The sequence below is a fragment of the Narcine bancroftii genome, chromosome 4 (assembly GCF_036971445.1).
Source record: "Narcine bancroftii isolate sNarBan1 chromosome 4, sNarBan1.hap1, whole genome shotgun sequence".
NCBI classification, from domain to species: domain Eukaryota; kingdom Metazoa; phylum Chordata; class Chondrichthyes; order Torpediniformes; family Narcinidae; genus Narcine; species Narcine bancroftii.
Window position 1 is genome coordinate 301,027,741 of NC_091472.1, and position 20,065 is coordinate 301,047,805.

The 20,065-nt window shown below is 41.4% G+C and overlaps 1 protein-coding gene across 16 annotated transcripts in view; it reads left to right on the plus strand.

The window, feature by feature from the left end:
• LOC138762171 (cytoplasmic dynein 1 intermediate chain 2-like) overlaps positions 1-20,065 on the plus strand; it is a 128,609-nt gene that overhangs the window by 52,514 nt on the left and 56,030 nt on the right. For 12 of the 16 annotated variants that reach the window (XM_069935721.1, XM_069935719.1, XM_069935713.1 and 9 more), the window contains one exon: positions 18,461-18,544. In XM_069935721.1, coding sequence (XP_069791822.1) covers positions 18,461-18,544 — 84 coding nt within the window. The remainder of the gene's footprint in view (positions 1-18,460; positions 18,545-20,065) is intronic. The other 4 variants (XM_069935718.1, XM_069935725.1, XM_069935722.1 and 1 more) reach the window with 1 other exon arrangement.

Sequence of the window (20,065 nt, forward strand, 5' to 3'; positions counted from 1 at the left end):
CGATAAATTTCCAAGAACTACAATTGCCTCCTTATATCGAAAAGTAATAATAACAGAATACTTAGTGAGGCTTCTATCAGACCACTCACCACTAACATTAACAATTACAATAATCGAAAAGCAAGAAAATGCATACAGATGGCGTCTTAATACCACAGTACTTAAAAGAACAGATTTCTGGAAATTTATAAAGAGACAGATAGAAATATTTTGTGAAACATATCAGCTATCTACTAACAATAGTTTTTTTTGATATGGGACACGCTCGAAGCATATTTGAGGGGGAAAATTATATCCTATACAAAGAATCTTGAGAGAATATATGGCAGAAGTAAATAGTCTGGAGAAATATTATAGAATTAGAAAAAAAAATCAAAACAAGGCTACAAGAAGAATACAGATTACTGGAGAATAAAAAGCTCGGCTATAACTTCAATACAAACATATAGGACAGAAAAAGGTATATTAAACACTAAGCAACAATACTATGAGTTAGATGAATGGGCACACAAAGTTTTGGCAGATTAAAGCAGGAGTCATCATGAATGATAAATGCTATAAAAACAGAGACAGACACTCTAGCATATAAACAAAAGGAAACTGGTATATTTAGATAATATTACACAAAATTATACAAATCAGAATTACTAGGAGACTAGAATGAAATGGAAGAATTTTTGTCGAATGTTGAACATCCAAAACTAGGAGAAAGAATAGAACTAGACACTCACTTTACAAGGGAAGAAATTGAAAAGGCCTTGGGTACCCTACAGGCTAATAAATCACAGGGAGAGGATGGATTTCCACCTAAGTTTTACAGTCAATTTAAAGAACTATCAATGCCCCTGTTAATGGATGTTCTGGACCAAGCAGTAAAAATATTCTCAACTGCAGTTATTAGAGTCTTACCAAAAAAAAATCTTTGTTATAGAATAATATCCCTGTTAAAATCTGATTACAGATTTACGAGACATTTATAAAGCATAGGTTAGGACAATATTTACTAAAATTGATATATACAGATCAGGCAGGATGTGTTAAAGGAAGTCATTCTTCAAATTGTCTTGGAAGATTATTTAATATAATACACATGGCAATATTCGAATGGAATCCAAGTATTATAGTCTCCCAGGACACAGAAAAAAGCTTTTGACTGTTTGGAAAGGCCCTTTCTATTTAAAACACTGGAAAAAATTGGCATAAGCAGAACATTTATAAACTGGATAAAAACTTTATACCATACACCGCAATAAATTATAACTAATAATCAGATGTTGGTAGTGTTCCCCTTGAGTAGATCGAGCAGGTATGACCCCTGTCCCAAGTACTTTTTTTAAATTTTAGCAATTGAACCACTGGTGGAGATAATAAGGGGTCTGGATATAAAGGGCTTCAAAGTTGAACAAGAAGAACATAAAGTAAGTCTATTTGCTGATGATATGCTACTATTACCTATCAGACCTGGCTAAATCTTTGGAAAAAATATATGGACACTATATAAAAAAAAATTGGAAGAATATCAGGCTATAAAATAAATATGGACAAAAGCGAGAAAATGCTTTTGAAAAATTTTGAATAAGGAAGATTCCAAAAAAGGAAGTAAATTTAAATGGAAGACAGATTATATAAAATATCTTCAAACAGCCTCTGACAATAACTTACAAAATCTCTATAAACTAAATTCTGTTTCTCTTCATAGGAAGATAGAAGGGGGCCTGCAGAAATGGAAAGACTTACTGATTACTTTAGTGGGAAGGGTTAATTGCGCCAAAATTAAAGTGATGTCAAGACTACAGTATCTTTTTCAGTCACTGTCTATTCCATTACCTAAAAACTTCTTCAAACTACTAATCAATCCATCATATTAGACAGTTCCTATGGAATAATAAGGTACCAAGAATTGCACTGGAAAAACTGATATGGGACCACGGGCTGGGAGGACTTCCAGATTTTAAAAAATTCTTCTTAGCTGTACAGGCTAGATTTCTCGTGTTACACGGCTGATTGAACTCAGAGACAAGTGAGGAGTGCAAACATGCTTTTAATAGCTTACAATCAATGGCCAGTAGACACAATAGTTCTCAGGTGAATCCGAGGTAAGGTGGGAAAACTAGGGTTTATATTGGGGTAGATGAGAGTGGAGCCAAGGGAGGAGCCAGCCATCTGAACAATACATAGACAGTGATTTCCAGTTCACTGCATTCACCCCTTCCTTCAGAATTCAGCCTGTGGGTGAAAAACAGACTATTCATTCAAAAAAAATGAACACATTACAAATATTTACAAGTAAAGTCTGTCAGGGGATCTGGTAATTCTGGTTGAGCGCTATAGTACTGGAAAACCTTGGGGTTCCTGAACTTCCTGGACCCCTGTGGTACAGGGTCAGTGGGTTTCATGGGTTCTGGCTCAGGTTGTGTGGTGGATTGGACCAGTTCCCGAGCAGTGCCCTCTGGGACCCTAAGTAAGGTACTCGGTAGTTCCTGATTCACTTGAGGCATTGGATCCTCAGTTCTGGTGGGTGCCAGGTCTCTAATCGAGACAGTGTCCTCTCTGCCATCAGAGTATGCCACATAAGCATACATTGGATTGGTGTGCAGTAGGTATACCCTCTCCATCAGGGGGTCTGTCTTGCACCTCATGTGCTTTCTCAGCAGGACTGGTCCTAGTGCCATTTGCCAAGCTGGGAGAGTAGTCCCAGATGTGGATTTCCTCTGGAATGTAAACATAAGCTCGTGAGGAGTTATGTTGGTCACCATGCAGGGAACGACCTTATGGAGTGGATCACCGTGGCCGGAGAGCCAATTTCATGGTCTTACTTACAGTTGTGTTCTCTGTTTCAACTTGTCTGTTCTCCCGGGGATTGTAGCTAGTCGTTCTACTTGAGACAATGCCCCTTATGAGCAGGTACTGGCATAGTTCTTTGCTCATAAATGATGAGCCCTGATAACTATTGGATACAACTGGGATACCTGAACAGGGTGAAAATAGAGTGCAAGGCCCTGATGACCATGGTGGTGATCATATCTGGGCAAGGGATGGCGAACGGAAAACGTGAATACTTGTTGATGGCGTTGAGAAAGTAAACATTTCCGTTGGTGGAAAGGAGGGGACCCTTGAATCGATACTGAGTCGTTCCAAAGGATAGGATGCCTTTATCAGGTGCGCTTTGTCAGGGCAAGTAGAAGTGCGGCTTGCACTCTGTGCAGACCTGGCAAAACTTGGTCATTTTCCTGATGTCCTCAACTAAATAGGGCAGGTTGCGTGCCATGATGAAATGAGCCATGTGAGTGATGCCTGGGTGGCAGAGCACATCATGCAGTGACCACAACTGGCCAGTTTGTGCAGAGGCACAGATTCCTCTTGACAGGGCATCTGGAGGTTCATTGAGCATACCTGGCCTGTATACTGTCATAATTATAGGTGGATAGTTTGATTCTCCACCTAGCGATCTTATTATTCTTTATTTTTCCCCTTTTCGCATTATTAAACAAATGCAACTGATCGCTGGTCAGTGAGCAGTGTATATTTTCTGCTGGCTTGGTAATGCCTCCAATACTCCAGTACCTGATGGCCTCTACACTGGCTTGAGCCTCTTTCTCTTTCTTTGAAGCTCATGGCCTTGTTGGGTGCAGGAGAAAAAGGCCTGCCCTCCTGGTTAAGGGTAGCGGCCAGAGCTACATTAGAGGCATCACATAGTGAGGGACCCATTGGGCGTAGTAGGAGAAGAAGCCCAGGCACCTCCTTAAGGCTTTTGTGGTCTTCGGAATTGAGAGGTCTAACGGGGGTGTATTCAGTTGGGATCAGGACCAATGATGTAATTCTCCACTACATAGCCTAGGATCGCCAGGCATTTTGTCCGGAACATGCACTTACTAGAGTTGTATGTGAAGTTCAGGGCCTTGGCTGTGTTGAGAAATCACTGGAGGTTGGCGTCATGGTCTTCCAGAGAGTGTCAACAAATAGTGACATTGTCAAGATAAGGGAAGATGGCCTTCAATCCGTACTCGTTGACCATTTTGCCCATCTGTCTCTGGAAGACTGAGACCCCATTAGTGATGCCAAAAGGGACTCTCTGGAACTGATAGAGCCGTCTGTCTGCCTTGAATACTGTGTAGGGACAGTCCTTGGAACGGATTGTTAACTGAAGATATCCATCTTTCAGATTGATGGTCGAATAGACCCGATACTGCACAATTTTGTTTACCATGTCAGAAACTTGAGGGAGGGGTACGTGTCCAGTAGTGTGAAATTATTGTTTGGCTATAGTCAATCACTAGCCTGGACCTTTCCTCCCTTTTCACGACTACTACCTGGGGTCTCCATGGACTGTTGCTCAATGATGTTTTCTTTGAGCAGCCGCTACGTCTCAGCTCTAATAAATTCCCGATCCCCCACACAGTATTGCCAGCTCTTTGTAGCTATTGGTTTGCAATCGGGAGTCAGGTTCAGGAACAGTGGGGGGAGGGATCAATATTTAGGGTGGAGAGACCGCATGTGGCTTTTGGGACCTTCCATTCTGCACTGTGATTGGAGGAAGTGGTCCTGAGTACTCCATGGTCATACTTTTTTGGTGACACAGGAAGTCCAGGCCCAGCAGCACAGAAGCACACAAATCCTTCAGTACATACATTCAAAACTTACAAAATTCCCCCCTTTTACTGTTAGATTTACTATACAATGCCCCTGACACAGAGTGCGAGTGCAAAGCTAGGAAAATACAATAATCTGTGGGGTACACTCTTAAGTTGTACCGCAGAGCCGTCACAGAGTTTATAAAGCTCTCAGTGAAGCCAGTGTCTACTAAGCAATCAGTCAAATGACTGTTTATCCTCACCTCCATCATTGAGTTATTCAATTGGTGAAGTATTGCCTGATCCAGGATGACCGATGTCAGTGCTCCAGAAACCCAGTCTCTCCTCCTGCTGATGTTGACTCTCCTTATGGCCCGTGGAAAAACAAGATGGTGTATACCTAGAAGCGCGGCAAGATGGCCGCCGTGGCTTCCCATGATGCTTTATTTCTGGTGGCAGGTCCCGCCATGAAGCGCAGCAAGATGCTGGTGGTGAGCAGCACGGAGAGGCTAAGGCCAGCACTTTGGGACTCAGGCGCATGTCGAGCGATTATTTTGGGGGGATGCACATGCGGTCGTCCTCTTTGGGTTCCCTTTAGCTCGGCAGACCTTCACCCAGTGCCCTCGCTTACCGCATCCTGAGCACACTGAGTCCTTTGCAGGGCATTGAGCGCGGGGGTGCTGTCCCTGATTGTACGTGGCCACAGTGGCATTGGGGCTGCGGCAGTCACCGGTGCCCAATGACCTGGTCCTCTGAAAAGGCATCACTTTTGCCTATGAGGTCATCATCTCCCAGTTGGGCCTGCTTGAGCACTTTCGCGAGCTCCAGGGTGCTGGCCAAGTTTTTCTTCTCCAACTCTAGCAGTCGCTGCTAGATGTCACTCCTGCCAAGAGGGTGTACCTGATTTGTTCCTCTTCTCTCTCACCCAGGCCGTGTCCGCTTCATAGTGGCACTTTCTGGTCAGGGCCCACAGTTCAAGAGCATAATTGTCCAGTGATTCACCTGGACTCTGCCTTGCCAGCACGTTGTTCTGGGGCCTTATGAAGGTTTCCAAGCCTTCAATGGTCGACTCATATGTAGCACAGTCTCGGATGACAGCATTCCCTTTGGGGCCGATTCGAGAGAGAAGTGCCAATCTCTGGAGAATGTCCGAAGATGTCTTTGTGGCTGTCAGGTAGGACTGGAAGCACTCCAGCCAGTAGGCATATTCCTCCGGGCCCTCTGGGAAAAGAGGGTTGACCTGAAGCATGCCTTGCTTCAACAGGGCTTCCATCCTGTTTCAAAGTTAAGCTATTAAAATTGTGATGTGACTGATTTCACTCTGAGACAAGGGAGGAGTACAAACACACTATTAATGGCTGGTAGACCTTGGGTGAATCTGAGGTAAGGTGGGAAAATCAGGGTTTATATTGGGGTAGGTGAGGGAGAAGCCAGCCATCTGAACAATACATAGTGAATTCCAGTTCACTGCTTCTCGCAGCCTACTTCATTAAAGATGGGAATGTACTCAGATGGGAATGTACTCAATGGAGGAGGGAGAAGCAAAGGATTTTATCTATAAATGAATTGTTAAATCACTAGTTTAAAAAAAGACAGATGATTCCATACTAATACATATGATTTGAATGTGGCAAGAAAGTAAAAAATTAGGGATATAAATAAAAGCACCACTATGTGATTGCCTATGAACATAGGAAGGAAGCTTTATGTCTTTTGAACAAGTAAAACATAAATACGGAGTGGCCAATGGGACCTTCTTCTGTTTTCTGCAACTTAGATAGTTCTTAAGAGAAAGATGGAGACCAACGTTAACCCCACCTGAAATTAGTGGAATGGAATGAATGGACTGGATGGGGAATACACCCACATTTATAACAAAAATGTAAATGCCCTCCAGGATTACAGAGGTCAAGAGAAAGATGGGAGTCAGACTTGGATGTGGTGATTTCAGAAAGAAGCTGGTCAGATTGGTGTAAGGACAGCGTGATATCAATTATAAATGCAAGATATGAATGAGTTCAGTATAATTTTTTACATGAATTATACCTTACCCACAGAAATTACATAGATCAAAAACTGAAATATCAGAGATGTGTTTCAGATGTGGGACTGAGACTGGAACTTTTTTTTTTAAAACCATGCTACATGTTCAAGGTGAGGCCATTTTGGCAAGACATGATAGAAAAATTAACCAGGATAACAGGAAAGGCATCACTAGTGACCCAGAGTTAAATCTACTAGGTAGCCAGGGGCTCCCCTCAGTCCTCAGGGGCTGTCACAAATTCACCCAGTAACTAGGGGTGTGCCATAGACTAACTTGGCAGAGGATGCCTCGAGGTCCTCCTTGGATGCGGTGCGCATGCCTAACAGGACCCAAGGAGTTCGTCAGCCCATTTAGGTCCAGTAAGCTGTGCCATTAAGACTTACAGTGTTGTGGAACCTCTCCACCAACCCAATGGCCTGTGGGTGGTGTGGTAGAGTTGGGTCCCCACGGTGTGGGGTAAGACGGTCTACAGATTGGAAGTGAATTGGGCCTCTCTGTCCAATACAAGGTGTTCAGGGACCCCGAAACGTGCTACCCAAGTGTTAAGTAAAGCCCGTGTGCATGCTTCTGTGGAAGCCTTTGATAGTGGCACCGCCTCGGGCCATCTGGATATCCGGTCAACCATTGTGAGACGGTAATGTGTGTCTCACGCTACGGATAGGGGCCCCACAATGTCAATGGGCACGTGGCTAAAGTGGCGATGTGCTGGCTTGAATACTTGTGATGGAGCTTTGATATGAGTCTGGATTTTGGATGACTGGTACTGAGTACCAGTCTTGGCCCACAGGACGACCTCATTGCAGAGGCCATGCCAGACATACTTGTTCGCCACCATTTTGACTGTAGTCCTGATGGCAGGGTGAGCCAATTTGTGGACCGAGTCGAAAACCCACTTCTTCCAGGCAACCGGAATGACAGGGCGAGGTTTACCTGTCGAGGTGTCGCAGAGCAGTGTGTGATTTCCAGGGGCGATCTGAATGTCCTCCAGTTGTAAGCCGATGAGTGCTGTCTGGTACACCAGAATATCAGGGTCATGCATGGCCATAGCTGGATGGGATAGGGCATCTACCAGCATGTTGGATTTGCCGGCTATGTGTTCAACGTCTGTTGTAAATTCAGAAATGTAGGACGTGCCACTGTTGCCTGGCTGATCATGGATCTGACACCTTACTGAAGGTAAGGAGTTCGTGTTCTGTGTAAATTTTGAGCTTCCTGCCTGCCAGGAAGTAATAAAGTGCTGAATTGCCAGGTATAAGGCTGACAGTTCTCTATCAAAGGCACTGTACTTGAGCTCTGGTGGCCTGAGCTGTTTACTGAAAAAGGCCAGCGGTTGCCATTGTCCACTCACCAGTTGCACAAGTACACCCCCAACCGCTGTGCTGGAGGTGTCTGTCGCGAGGGCGTTCGGGATGTCTGTTTATGGGTGCATGAGGAGGGTGGCATTGGCTAGGGCGTTTTTGGTGACCTTTTAGGCCTTGGTCGCCTCCTGGGTCCATTGTATATTTTTACTGGGTCCTGCCATGAGGAGAAAGAGTGGGCTTATGAAGTGGGACATTGCAGGTATGAAGCGGCGATAAAAGTTGACCATACCTGCAAACTCTTGTGGTCCCTTCACCATCGATGGCATGAGGAAAGAGCGGATAACATCCACCTTAGTGGGTAATTACCTTCTCACAATGGTCATTATGATGGCCCAGGAAGTCAATAATCTCTTGGCCAAACTGGCACTTGGCCAGGTTGATGGTTAGACCGAAATTGCCCAGCCTGGAGAATAATTATTTTAAGTGGATGGCATGTTCGGTATGGGTGTGGCTGGTGATTAAAATGTTGTTGTGGTAGATGAAGGTATAATGCAGACCCTGGCTCACTGCATCCATCAGCTTCTGGAAAGTCAGAGCCAAAGGGCATGCGGACAAATTCAAACAATCCAAAGGGAATTATAATGGCAGTCTTTGGGATGTCTTCAGAGTGTACCGGGATCTGGTGATAGCCCCTGATAAGGCCCGCCTTTGAGAATATCTGTGCCCCTTGCAGGTTAGCGGGAAAGTCTTGGATATGGGGCACAGGATATCTGTACGGTACGGTGGTCTCGTTGAGGTGGTGGTAGCCTCTGCACGGCCTTCAACCACCCGTTGCCTTTGGAGAGGGGAGGCCCAAGGACTATCGGAGTGTCACATGATGCTGAGTTCCTCCATCTTTTTGAACGTCCCTGGCTAGGTTGATTTTCTCAAGGGGAGACGCCGTGCCCTGACGTGGAGGGGAGGGCCCTTTGAAACAATTTGGTGCCTCACCCCATGTTTGGGTTCTGTTGAATGGAAGTGAGGAGTGGTGATGGAGGGAAATTCTTAGGATCCGACCTAATTCGTTGTTTGCAGTACTCACTGAATGCAGGTGGGGGTTGGTGAGTTCAATGCCCTTGAGCGAGAATGACTGAAATGTCTGGGCATGCATTAGCCAGCACCCTTGGCTGCAGGAAATCTGTACCCAGTAATGGTTGTTGCACGGCCGCCACCGTAAACTTCCAAGTGCATTGTACTCGAAGCCTAGGGGATTGGTACGTGTTATGGGCCAGAGGACCCCAAAACCCAGCATCAATAGAAATTCAACGATAAAACAAAAGTTGCTTTTAATTATCTTTAAACAAGAAAGCATTTCAAACTTTAACTTATTTCTATTAACTTAACCCCCTTCTAATTTTAAGCACACATGTATGTAATGTGTGTATAAGTTCAGAAAAGTTCTTTAATTCATAGTCCAATCACACTTCTCACTCTTCCAAGTTTACTGGTTGCAGGCAATTCTTATACTGTGCATAGAATTTAACATTTATGAATTTCACCGGGCTTTGGTGCTTGAAAGTTAAATGGTTACCGCTCGAAAAGGTTCTTGCTGGTTTTCAGAGAGAGATTTGTTGCTCGTTGGACACCCACAACTGATTCTTTCTGTTCAATCACTTCATTGTCAGGGTTTTCCAGATGATAACCTCTTTCTTTAGGTCACCACAGAGTTCCTTTTTGTTTCACTTATTTCAAGTGAAACATTATGCAGCCAGTCCTCTCCTCTTGTATGGACCACAAGGGCTTGGAACAGACTGAACTAAGAACTCACAACCCGTCTTCAAAATGGGGTTTTTCCACAAGCTTGCCAGCTTGTCCTGTTCCAGTCCCAGCTGTTGATGCTGCTGAACTGTCGAAGTGAATTCTCTCTCCCCTCCCCCCTCTCCCCTCTCCCCTCTCTCTCTCTCTCTCTCTGTGGCTATTGTTGCTCATGAGGGAGGAAGGGGTCCTGTCCCCTAAACAATCGATATGCAACAATTGGGCAGCACGCTCACGTTTTGAGAGCCTGAAAGTGTAGATTAACAGCTCTTTGATGGCCACGTATCTTCCTTATTCTGGCGGCTGCTGGAGAAAGTCAATGATGAGGGCCACAATGTCCAAATTGAGGGCGCTGACCACGTGGTAGTAGTGCATGTTGTCGGCGGAGATCCATTAAATGGCAAACTGTGCCTCGGTGTGCTAGAACCACACCCGTAGTTGCGACATCCAGAAGCCGGGCAGCTTCAATGCTACGGCATTGATCACTAGTTGTTCTTGCTTTGGGTTTAAAGTGTCGTTTGGACCATTCAGGGTCACTACTGTAGCAAGGTCACTATGCTAGGTTATAGCTCTCAATTATAGCCCTAAAGCTGTCGCTTGAATCCGCAGGAAAAGAAAGGCACATACACCAGTGGAGTGTATTCGACACTGAGTTTATTCAGTGGCTACTCTGCCTTTTATAGTCAGCTTCGCCGCATCTCCACCAGGGCTTGGCTTCAATGGGCCGTCTGCAGATTGGTTACCTCGGATACCCAGGCCCTGATTGGGCCCCTTGCAATCAACCAGTGGTGATTGGCCAGTTTCACTGCTTTGCTGTTGGCCTATGGAAACAGGCATTTCAGCCTGCACAATGCTTTTGTGGTTGCCATGTTTGACAGTCATTTCCTGTGTCGGCCCAAGGCGCGGGCTGCTACAATGTATATTTTTGAAAAAAAATTAAAAAATTCAAAAAGAGGGTTAATTTGTTGAAATTTTTAAAAATTGCTTTAAGATCTCGTTAAGGCATGCGCGGTGGAGTGAATCCAACTTGCGTCCAATCTGAGTTATGTCCAATTTTTCGGTCCCCCTTATGGTTGTAAGTCGGGGATTACCTGTACAAGAATAAGGGTATAATGTTACATCTGTACAAGATGGGAATGAGATCGCACTTATAACATTGTGTGCAGTTTTGGTCATCCAGCTACAGGGAAGGTATTAAGAAGGACAGGGTACAGAAAAGCATCATAAGAATGTTATTGGCCTGATGGGTTTGAATTATAAGAAAAGGCAGGATAAGCTGGGATTTTTTTCTCTGGAACAAAGTCATAAGAAATAGTCTTATTTCCAGGCAATTGAAATCTAAAATCAGAGGGCATAGATAATTCTTTTTGATTATTTTATTTTATTTTATTTTCAAATCAACATGAAAACATGAGGGTGAAGGGGTCATCAGTTACATAACAGAAACATAATCTTATCATACAATGTTGATTTTGAGTAAGAAAAAAAAGAACAATCCCTAACCCTTCCCCCTCCCATCCACCCAGGTCCTAGATAAATGTTGACAGGAATGATTTACAAGGGACCTGAGAAGCACCTTTTTAGAAACATAGAAGATAGGAGCAGGAGTAGGTCATTCAACCCTTTGAGCCTGCTCCGCCATTCAACGAGATCATGGCTGATCTTAAAGTTCAGTTCCCCGCCTTCTCTCCGTAACCTTTAATACCCTTATACTGAAGAAATATATCTAATTCCCTCTTAAAATATATTTAATGAACCTGCCTCCACTGCCCTCTGTGGCAATGAATTCCACAGATTCACCACCCTCTGGATCAAGAAATTCCTCCTCATCTCGGTCCTAAATGGTTTGCCTATTATCCTCAAAACATGGCCCCGGGTTCTGGATTTTCCCATCATTGGAAACATCCCATCTGCATCCATTCTGTCCAGTCCTGCCAGAATTTTATATGTTTCTATGAGATCCCCTCTCAATCTTCTAAACTCCAGCAAGTACAATCCCAATTTGCGCAATCTTTCCTCATAAGTCATTCCTGCCATTCCAGGTATCAGCCTGGTGAATCGCCTCTGCACTCCCTCCATTGCAAGAACATCCTTCCTTAGATAAGGTGACCAAAACTGCACACAATACTCCAGGTGGGGTCTCACCAAGGCCCCAGCTGCAGTAAGGTATCCTTGTTCCTAGACTCAAACCCTCTTGATATAAAGGCCAACATACCATTTGCCTTTTTAACCGCCTGCTGTACCTGCATGCTCGCCTTCAGAGACTGATGTACAAGTACCCCTAGGTCTCTCTGCACTTCCCCATCTCTTAATCTATTGCCATTCAAATAGTAATCTGCCCTCCGGTTTGTATTACCAAAGTGGATAACCTCACATTTATCCACATTGTAGTGCATTTGCCATGGATCTGCCCAGTCCCTCAATTTATCCAAATCACACTGGAGCTTCCTGACCCCCTCTTCCGTGCACACAACCCCTCCTAGCTAGTGAAGGCTAGTGAATATATGGAACATGCTGCCATAGAAAATGTTGGAGGCAGGTACCATTGTAATGTTTAAAAGGTGTTTATTGGATACATGGATGGGAAAGGGATATGGGCAGAATGTGGGCAAATAGGACTAGCTTGGATAGACAATTCGGGCAGCATAGAAAAATTGGGCTGAATGGCCTGTTTCCATGCTGTAAACTTTATAACTATGTATTATCAAAACCTGTATTTTATAATGGTGTACACAGAAAATTTGCAGTGTTACTGGTCAGTTTCAGCAGTTTTCATCAATATGTTGGCATCAAATTATAGGGTTAAGTAAAGCTTAATATACTGGTAATCATTTTGTTTCTATGTATATATTATTTTTCAATAAATGCATCAGTATTTCCATTATTTGCTTTCAGATGAATCCATGTGATATAAAATATAGTTATTATAGTACAATGTTTCTGATCTTGAGAAAATGTTCATTTTAAAATTATTTAATGTTAAGGTTTTGGTTTTGATTGTATGTAAAACTGTCAACAAAGTGACATGGGGTGAGAAGCACACCTGCAGAGATTATTTCAATCTTGGGTGTCGCATTTCTAGTTTTGTGCTTGAACAGCATTGGACCCCTACTATGACAGATTGCTTTCAGATTAATAGATTGTTCTGTGTATAAGCGATTTCTGTGAAAGGAAGTGTGTCTTCGGTGTCTCAGTGTGATTATTTTTGAAAAAAAAGCTTTCATTTTTAAGTAGCACAAAAGCTATAATTGGCACGCTTTGTACGGAAGTGTCAGTGTGTGAGAGATCGGAATCACTGTGAATTCTTTTTGAGCATTTCTTCCCCTCTGCACTACCGCCTCCTCAGTGGGGTCATGCAGATCACTAGCTTCTCTTGAAATGGCCATTTTCTCTGGCAGGTGTATTATACCCTGTGTTTTCAGATTGTTTTTTTTCTTTCTGAATGGATGGCAGGTTGATTGCTCTGGCTACATTCTTACAAAAAGGGCTGACAAATGCAGCTATGCTTGCTCAAAAGGCGGTGATTATTGTTTTCCTTTGCAGCTGATTGAAGCTCTTGAAAGGAAAGGTTTTAACTTTCCCATTTGGTTGCAAGCATGAACATATATGCAGGATATTAAAGTCATTAACCTACTTTTGTAAACTTTGCAGAATAGTAAGCAAATTCATTTTCTATTTACTGTTAAATTTACATTTTTATAAAGCAAAAGTTAATATTGTAGTGTGCATTTCGCCACTATTTCACCAAACTTTGAGGGAGTTTAATTACTGTCTGCATAAATGCATTTGTGGTAGGAATATGAAAATCCTTATTACAAACACATTTACGTTAGTGTGGCTTGGCAGCTGTTGTGGCCTTCATGATATATTTTATTCAGTCTTCAGCCTGAATGGATGCCTTCAACTCCCCTGGTGGGCCAGTAATTACAGTCTTGCTGTTGAAGAAAATGTGGAGGCAGTCAGGCAGAAAATATAGTGCCATCCCAATGCCATCTTGTATTGGAGCACATAATCTCAGTAGTACCATCTGTCCTTTGTTGTCTGGTCATCTGGACTAGCTGCTGAGACCTGGTTTGGGCAGGTGGTTTCCCATTCTTTGACCATCACATTTCAAGCAGTGGAATAGCTTGCAAGCCCTTAGTAAATAAATTGGCCTGACAAACCAATAGCTTTCCAAAATCAGAATTTGAATTGATTTTATCATAGTGCAGGGAACCTTCATGCTGGACTGTTCCTCAATACATGTGACCTGCATAAAGGAGTAATTGTTTTTGACATGAGCTTGGAACAGTGAGAAAAGCAGGATGAACTAGAATTTTAAGACACAAGTATAAAGTGTGGATTCTAAAGTTTAAGCTCTTCAATTAAAATAACATAAAGAGTATGCAGAGAAGAGGAACAAAAACTTTCAAAAGATTTAATTTGACCATATGGACATAACTGCATTTTCCTAGTCACATTCTTCTTTGGCTTGGCTTCGCGGACGAAGATTTATGAAGGGGGTAAAAAGTCCACGTCAGCTGCAGGCTCGTTTGTGGCTGACAAGTCCGATGAAAGAATAAAAGCCACAAAGGGAAATATTTTGCCTCCAGATTAAGCACCAACAGAATTGGTCTTATGGAACCATTGCTTTTTTTTGGCTAGATCCAAATCCTAGAATGTTAGCGACACCAGAACTTCAGTATGAATGGCCACTATAATCTCTGCAGTGTCGGTAAGGATGGACAATAAACATCGTTTCAATGGCATAACATGTATTAGAAGAAATAATTTTTAAAAACTGGTCGAGGAATTTGTTCTTTATGGCTCAGATTTTATTGGTTCAAACAAGATATCATCGTTATATTTGAATCACAATAGTGTTTGCAAGTTAGAACACTAGACTCAAGGGGCATGAATTTGAGATCCCATTAAAGAAGGTTTGGTTTGATGCTGTTTGTTCTGTGGATTTCTGACAGGATGTTTGAGCTTGCCAAAAGCCAGCAAAGATCCAATATTACTGTAACATCAAAGCAAGAGCTGCACTAAAGGGGCGTTGGGGCCCCGGAGATGGAAGCAATCCTCTGGTGATAACAAGCCCCCAAGATAATTGAATGGTGGGATGGGACACTAATGTGACAGTCGAGAAAGAAATAGCAGCAATTCTCATCCTTCCCCACCATTGAATTGATTGATATTTTACTTTTATCTCATTCTATAGAGTCTGCTTTGGTCTGCAGAAGAGAATCGTGCAGACCTTTGAGAAGTAAAGTTGATGGCTTTAGTCATACATAATTGATACAGATTTTCAAGTTTGTTTATTATCCAATTGTACCAGTGCAACCTGATGAAACAGGTCCACGGAGTCTCGTAGAGTTGCAGTCATTCAGCCATCTCACTCCCTGTGGGAAGAAGCTGTTCCTCAGCTGGTGGTTCTGGCACTTTCCCAACAGGAGTAAGTAGAAGATGCTGTGTGTGGGGTGGTAGGGATCCTCCCTGATTTTGTGAGTTCTCTTAAAACAATGATCCCAGTAAATCACAAAGATTGGGGGTGGAGGGTGACCTCAGTAATGCTCTCTGCCTCTTTTATGCTCCTGTGAATTGATCTCCCATCCAATGCTCTACTGCAACCGTACCACACTGTGATGCAGCTGGCCAGGATGCTCTCGATAAAGCTTATGTAGAAAGTTGACAGATGGTTTTTTACCTGGAAAGGATTCTCCTCACCTTGGCCATGGTTAGGCAAGGTGTCAGTTTTTCAGGGGGAGAAGGAGTTTTTTTTGGCATCAGCCTGTTCATCTCGTATCTCGTTGAACCATATGTAGAAGACGCTAAATGTGTCTGGAAGGGAGGCATCGTTGTCTTTGAATTGCAAGGTTGACGTCTGGTCTGTTATTGTTTTGAGACCTTGTCACATGCACGTCACGTCACCCGTCACACAGCTGACTATGGATCCTCCGACTTTTCTCATGCTTTGCCCTTCCTCAGCCTTCTAAGGAAATGCAGTTGTTGTTGCGCTTTCTTGACAAGTAAGGAGATGTTAAGTGCCCAGGATAGGACACTTCTTAGTGGTCTTCAAGGAGCTTGGTGCTCTCCACTGTCTCCACTACCGAGTTATTAATGCACAGTGGAGGGTGGTTGTCCATGATTCTCGTGAAGTCCATGATTATCTCCTTCATCTTGTCCACATTGGGACTCAGGTTGTTATTCTCGCACTAAATTACAAGATTTTCTACTTCTCTGTGGTGTGACTTACCATTGTTGCTGATGAGGCCCTACTACTGTTGTGATATCTGCAAACTTGATGTTGTTGGAACTGGATCTGGCTTTGCAGTTGTCGGTTAGTAGCGTGAACAGGAATGGACTGAGCACACAGCCCTAAGGGGCACCAGGGCTCAGCGTGATGGTCCTCGACATTCTGAGCCCAACCAGGACAGTCTGCATTTCCGTTAGGAAGTCTAGAATCCAATTACAGAGAGGGGTATATAGATGACACTTTTCAAGTTCTAGTATGTTCCAATTTCAAAACATGTCATCTTCACAGAAACATAAGCGACGATATTCTGAATTACCTTCTTATTAATTGAATAAATCAAACTTTGTAGTTGCAGCTGTAAGTAACTTTGATTTGTTGATAACGTATAAACATTAAGCATACTATATAATGATAATGATACTCAACTTTAAACAGATATAAAAGAAATAAACAAATTAAGAAATTAAGATGAATTCAAAGAAAAGTTATCTCGAGCTTATATCTGTCATGATTCTTCAAAGAATGAGATACAGATTCTCAGTCTGCTCGGATTTGTGACATATGACATCATAGTAACTATGGTAACACTACAAATAACAATACTTCTTAAAGGTATAGGCACAAAATTAACAAAAATCAAAAATAAAACCAAAGGTTTTAACCTTTATATTCTGGCCACTAATTATTATAGTAGACATTAATGACTAATATATAGTAATTACTATTACAAATACAAAAGTAAATATAGTAAATATAAGATTAGAAATCAAGACTATCTGCTTCTTGTAAAAGACAGATTTTAATAATGGGTTGATTTAAGCAACCAATCTTGGTTTTAAACTGCACTTGCTGAAAGAAACCTTTTTTTGTCTGGAACGGTTTCCACGATTTTCCCCAGCAGTCAAGAATTTCTTGGTGCAGAATTGTCCATGCTAATTAAAATGTCTCCGCATACAAAATTGTGTTTAGCTTTAGACCATTTTTGAATTTCTTGTAACAATGAAAGATATTCTTTAATCGATCTAATCCAAAATAAATCCACAATAAACAACACTTGTTTCCATCTGCGCCAGGCATAAATATCTTCTTTCTGAAATTGACTTGGAAGCATTAAAGGTTTAGATTTAAGAAGTAAGAGGTGATTCGGTGTAAATGCCTCCATGTCATTTGAATCAACAGAAATTTTCATTATTGGACGACTATTTAAAATAGGTTCGATTTCACGTATTTGACCATTCAAAATGGAATTAAGAATTTTCTTGATTGATCTAATCATTCTTATCCACACGCCTCCATGATGTGATCCTGTGGGTGGGTTAAATATCCAATTAATTTCCTTTTGAAATAAGTGATGTTGATTCCAATTTTGAATTGCTTTTCGTAACTCTAGTTGAGCTCCTGTAAAATTAGATCCATTATCAGAACATAATTCCTTTACTTGACCATGTCTAGTGATAAAATGCCGAAGTACATTGATATAAGAGTTTGTATCAAGCGATTACACTACTTCAATATGAATTGCTCTCGTACTCAAACAAGTAAAAAATAGCTCCATGTTGTTTTTTTAGCACTTTTTCCTCGTTTTACTTGTAAAGGACCAAAATAATCAACTCCCACGCATGTAAATGGGGGTTCATCCGGTGAAACTCTGTCTTGTGGCAAATCCGCCATTTGTTGTTGTCCAGGTTTAGCATTTGCACGTCGACAATTAATACATTTTGATATAATTCTTTTGATCAATGATGAAGCACCAAGTATCCAATATTTCTGGCATAATTCTGATAACATAATTATAACCGCCATGATCTGTTTTTTCATGTATATATCGAACAATCAATTCGGAAATAAATTCTTTAGCTAATATAATTGGATGTTTCACTTCTGGCATTATTGCTTTTTCCAATCTTCTTCCTACTCTCAATCTATCATTTACAAGAATAGGATTTAGCTTGTAAACACGACTTGCCTTTGTAACATTCAGTTTTCAATTTTGATATCTCATTATCAAACACCTTTCTCTGACAAAAACAAATTATCTCCAATTCAGCATCAACTGTTAGGTAAGAGCTCTTTCAAGACTTCAGATTCTCTTTCTTGATACGATGTTAAAAAGTTTTTAATTTAAGAATCCATGCTACTGCCCTTTTCAAGCAAAACTATAAAGAATAATACCAAATTAATTGAATAATCAGATCATTCTCTTCAGATATTTGAATAGTGTTCACATTAGTGTTTTGGATTTCTAGATCCTCCATTGAAAATTCTTTTAACTCTTCTGGATTTTGAGGCCAATCTTCTATTATATCTTGCAATATAACTTAACTTGCTTAACTTTTAGTAATGATCTCATGATTTCAGCAATATTTCTTGTGATAATAAAAAGATGTATTCTATGAACTTGGGAATATTTGAGATGAATACTTTAGGACATTATAAAAACGATATAATTGAAAATTAGTGTTTCAAGATATTTGAAAGGAACATAGCATTGAGTTTCATGGTTGTTATATTTCAGCAGAAGAGGAGGAGGAGGAGGAAGTACCCAAGCAAGTAGTTGACCCAGAACCAGTCGAAGTACAAAAAGAAGAAGATCAAGAAGGTATTTTCGGGTGAAAAACTATATTGAAGAATTGTCTAATACAGCAAAATCTCTGTTATCCAGAATTCAAGGAAGTGAAGCAATTGGGAAAAAAGAATGTGGAAAATAAATAGCTAAAAAAATATGGAAGTTTAATATTGGGATGCCTCGTTGTTAGTTTTCCTTTCACACAACACGCAGTATCAATCAACCAGGAAAGTTACTTTTCCGGTCGATGCTGGATACCAGGGATTTCACTGTAGTAAAATCTGTTTTCATTCACTTTGGATCAATTAACAAGCACCTTCATAGTTAAGAGTAACCAATGTGATGTCTGTTACTAATATTAAGTATTTTATGCAAATAAATTAATTATGAAAGAATATTTTTACCTCAGATTTACCCATATATAAAAGCATCAACAAGTGCCCTCCATAATGTTTGGGAGAAACACAGTTTTTTCCTTTATTTGCCACTATGCTCCACAGTTTTAAACGTAATCAAACAATTAATATATAATTAAAGTGCATATTCCAGATTTTTTTTCAAGGTTATTTGTATAGATTTTGGTTTAATTATGTAGAAATTACAGCACTTTTTATACTAGTACCCTCATTTTAAGGGCACCATAATGTTTGGGACATTTGTCTTCACAGGTGTTTGTGAGTACTTGGGTATGATTAATTGCTTCATTGGTGCAGGGATCTGGATTGCTTCTAAGCCAGTGGTTCTCAACCTTTATCTTTCCACTCACATATCATTTTAAGTTTTCCCTATGCTTTATGATTAATAAAGGATTCTTAAGGTGATATGTTGGTGGAAAGAAAAAGTTTGAAAACCACTGTTTTAATTGTACATAATTGACTTGTTTTGTGCACAGTTTCATAACTCCCAAGGAAATGGGCCAAGCCAATTTTTCTCAAGCAAAATATTTCAGTAACAATTGGGTCGAGAGTAGTGGTTCTCAACCTTCCCTTCCCACATACCACATTAAGCAATCCCTTACTAATCACAGAGCACTGATGGCCTAGGGAATACTTAAAGTGGTATGTGAGTAGCTTTTAATCACCTTTGGAGTTCAGTTGCCATTTTTCAACAAGGACCAATAAAACTCAAAGAAGCCATTATAAGGCTGAAAAACAATAAGATGCATCACCCAAACTTTAGAATTACCAAAATCAACAGTTTGGAACATCATTTAGAAGAAAATATACTGGTGAGCTCAGTAATCACAAAGAGACTGGTATTTCAAGGAAATCTCCACTACTGATGACAGAAGACTTCTCATCATAATGAAGAAAAATCCCCAAATGTATGTCCAACAAATCAGAAACACTTCTGAGGAGCAGGTGTGGTAATGGCACCTCCCGTTCCCATAGGGTGGTGCCAGAATTGACCCCTTTTGGCATTGCCCGCAAGGTGTGGTTAGTTGTCTGTTAGTCAATTAGACTGCTCAGGGCTCTTGCTTCCTGATGAGAGAGAAGAAAATTGGAGGTCCCCTTGTCTCTCAGCTGAAGCAACAGCATGACGAGGTGTTTTCCT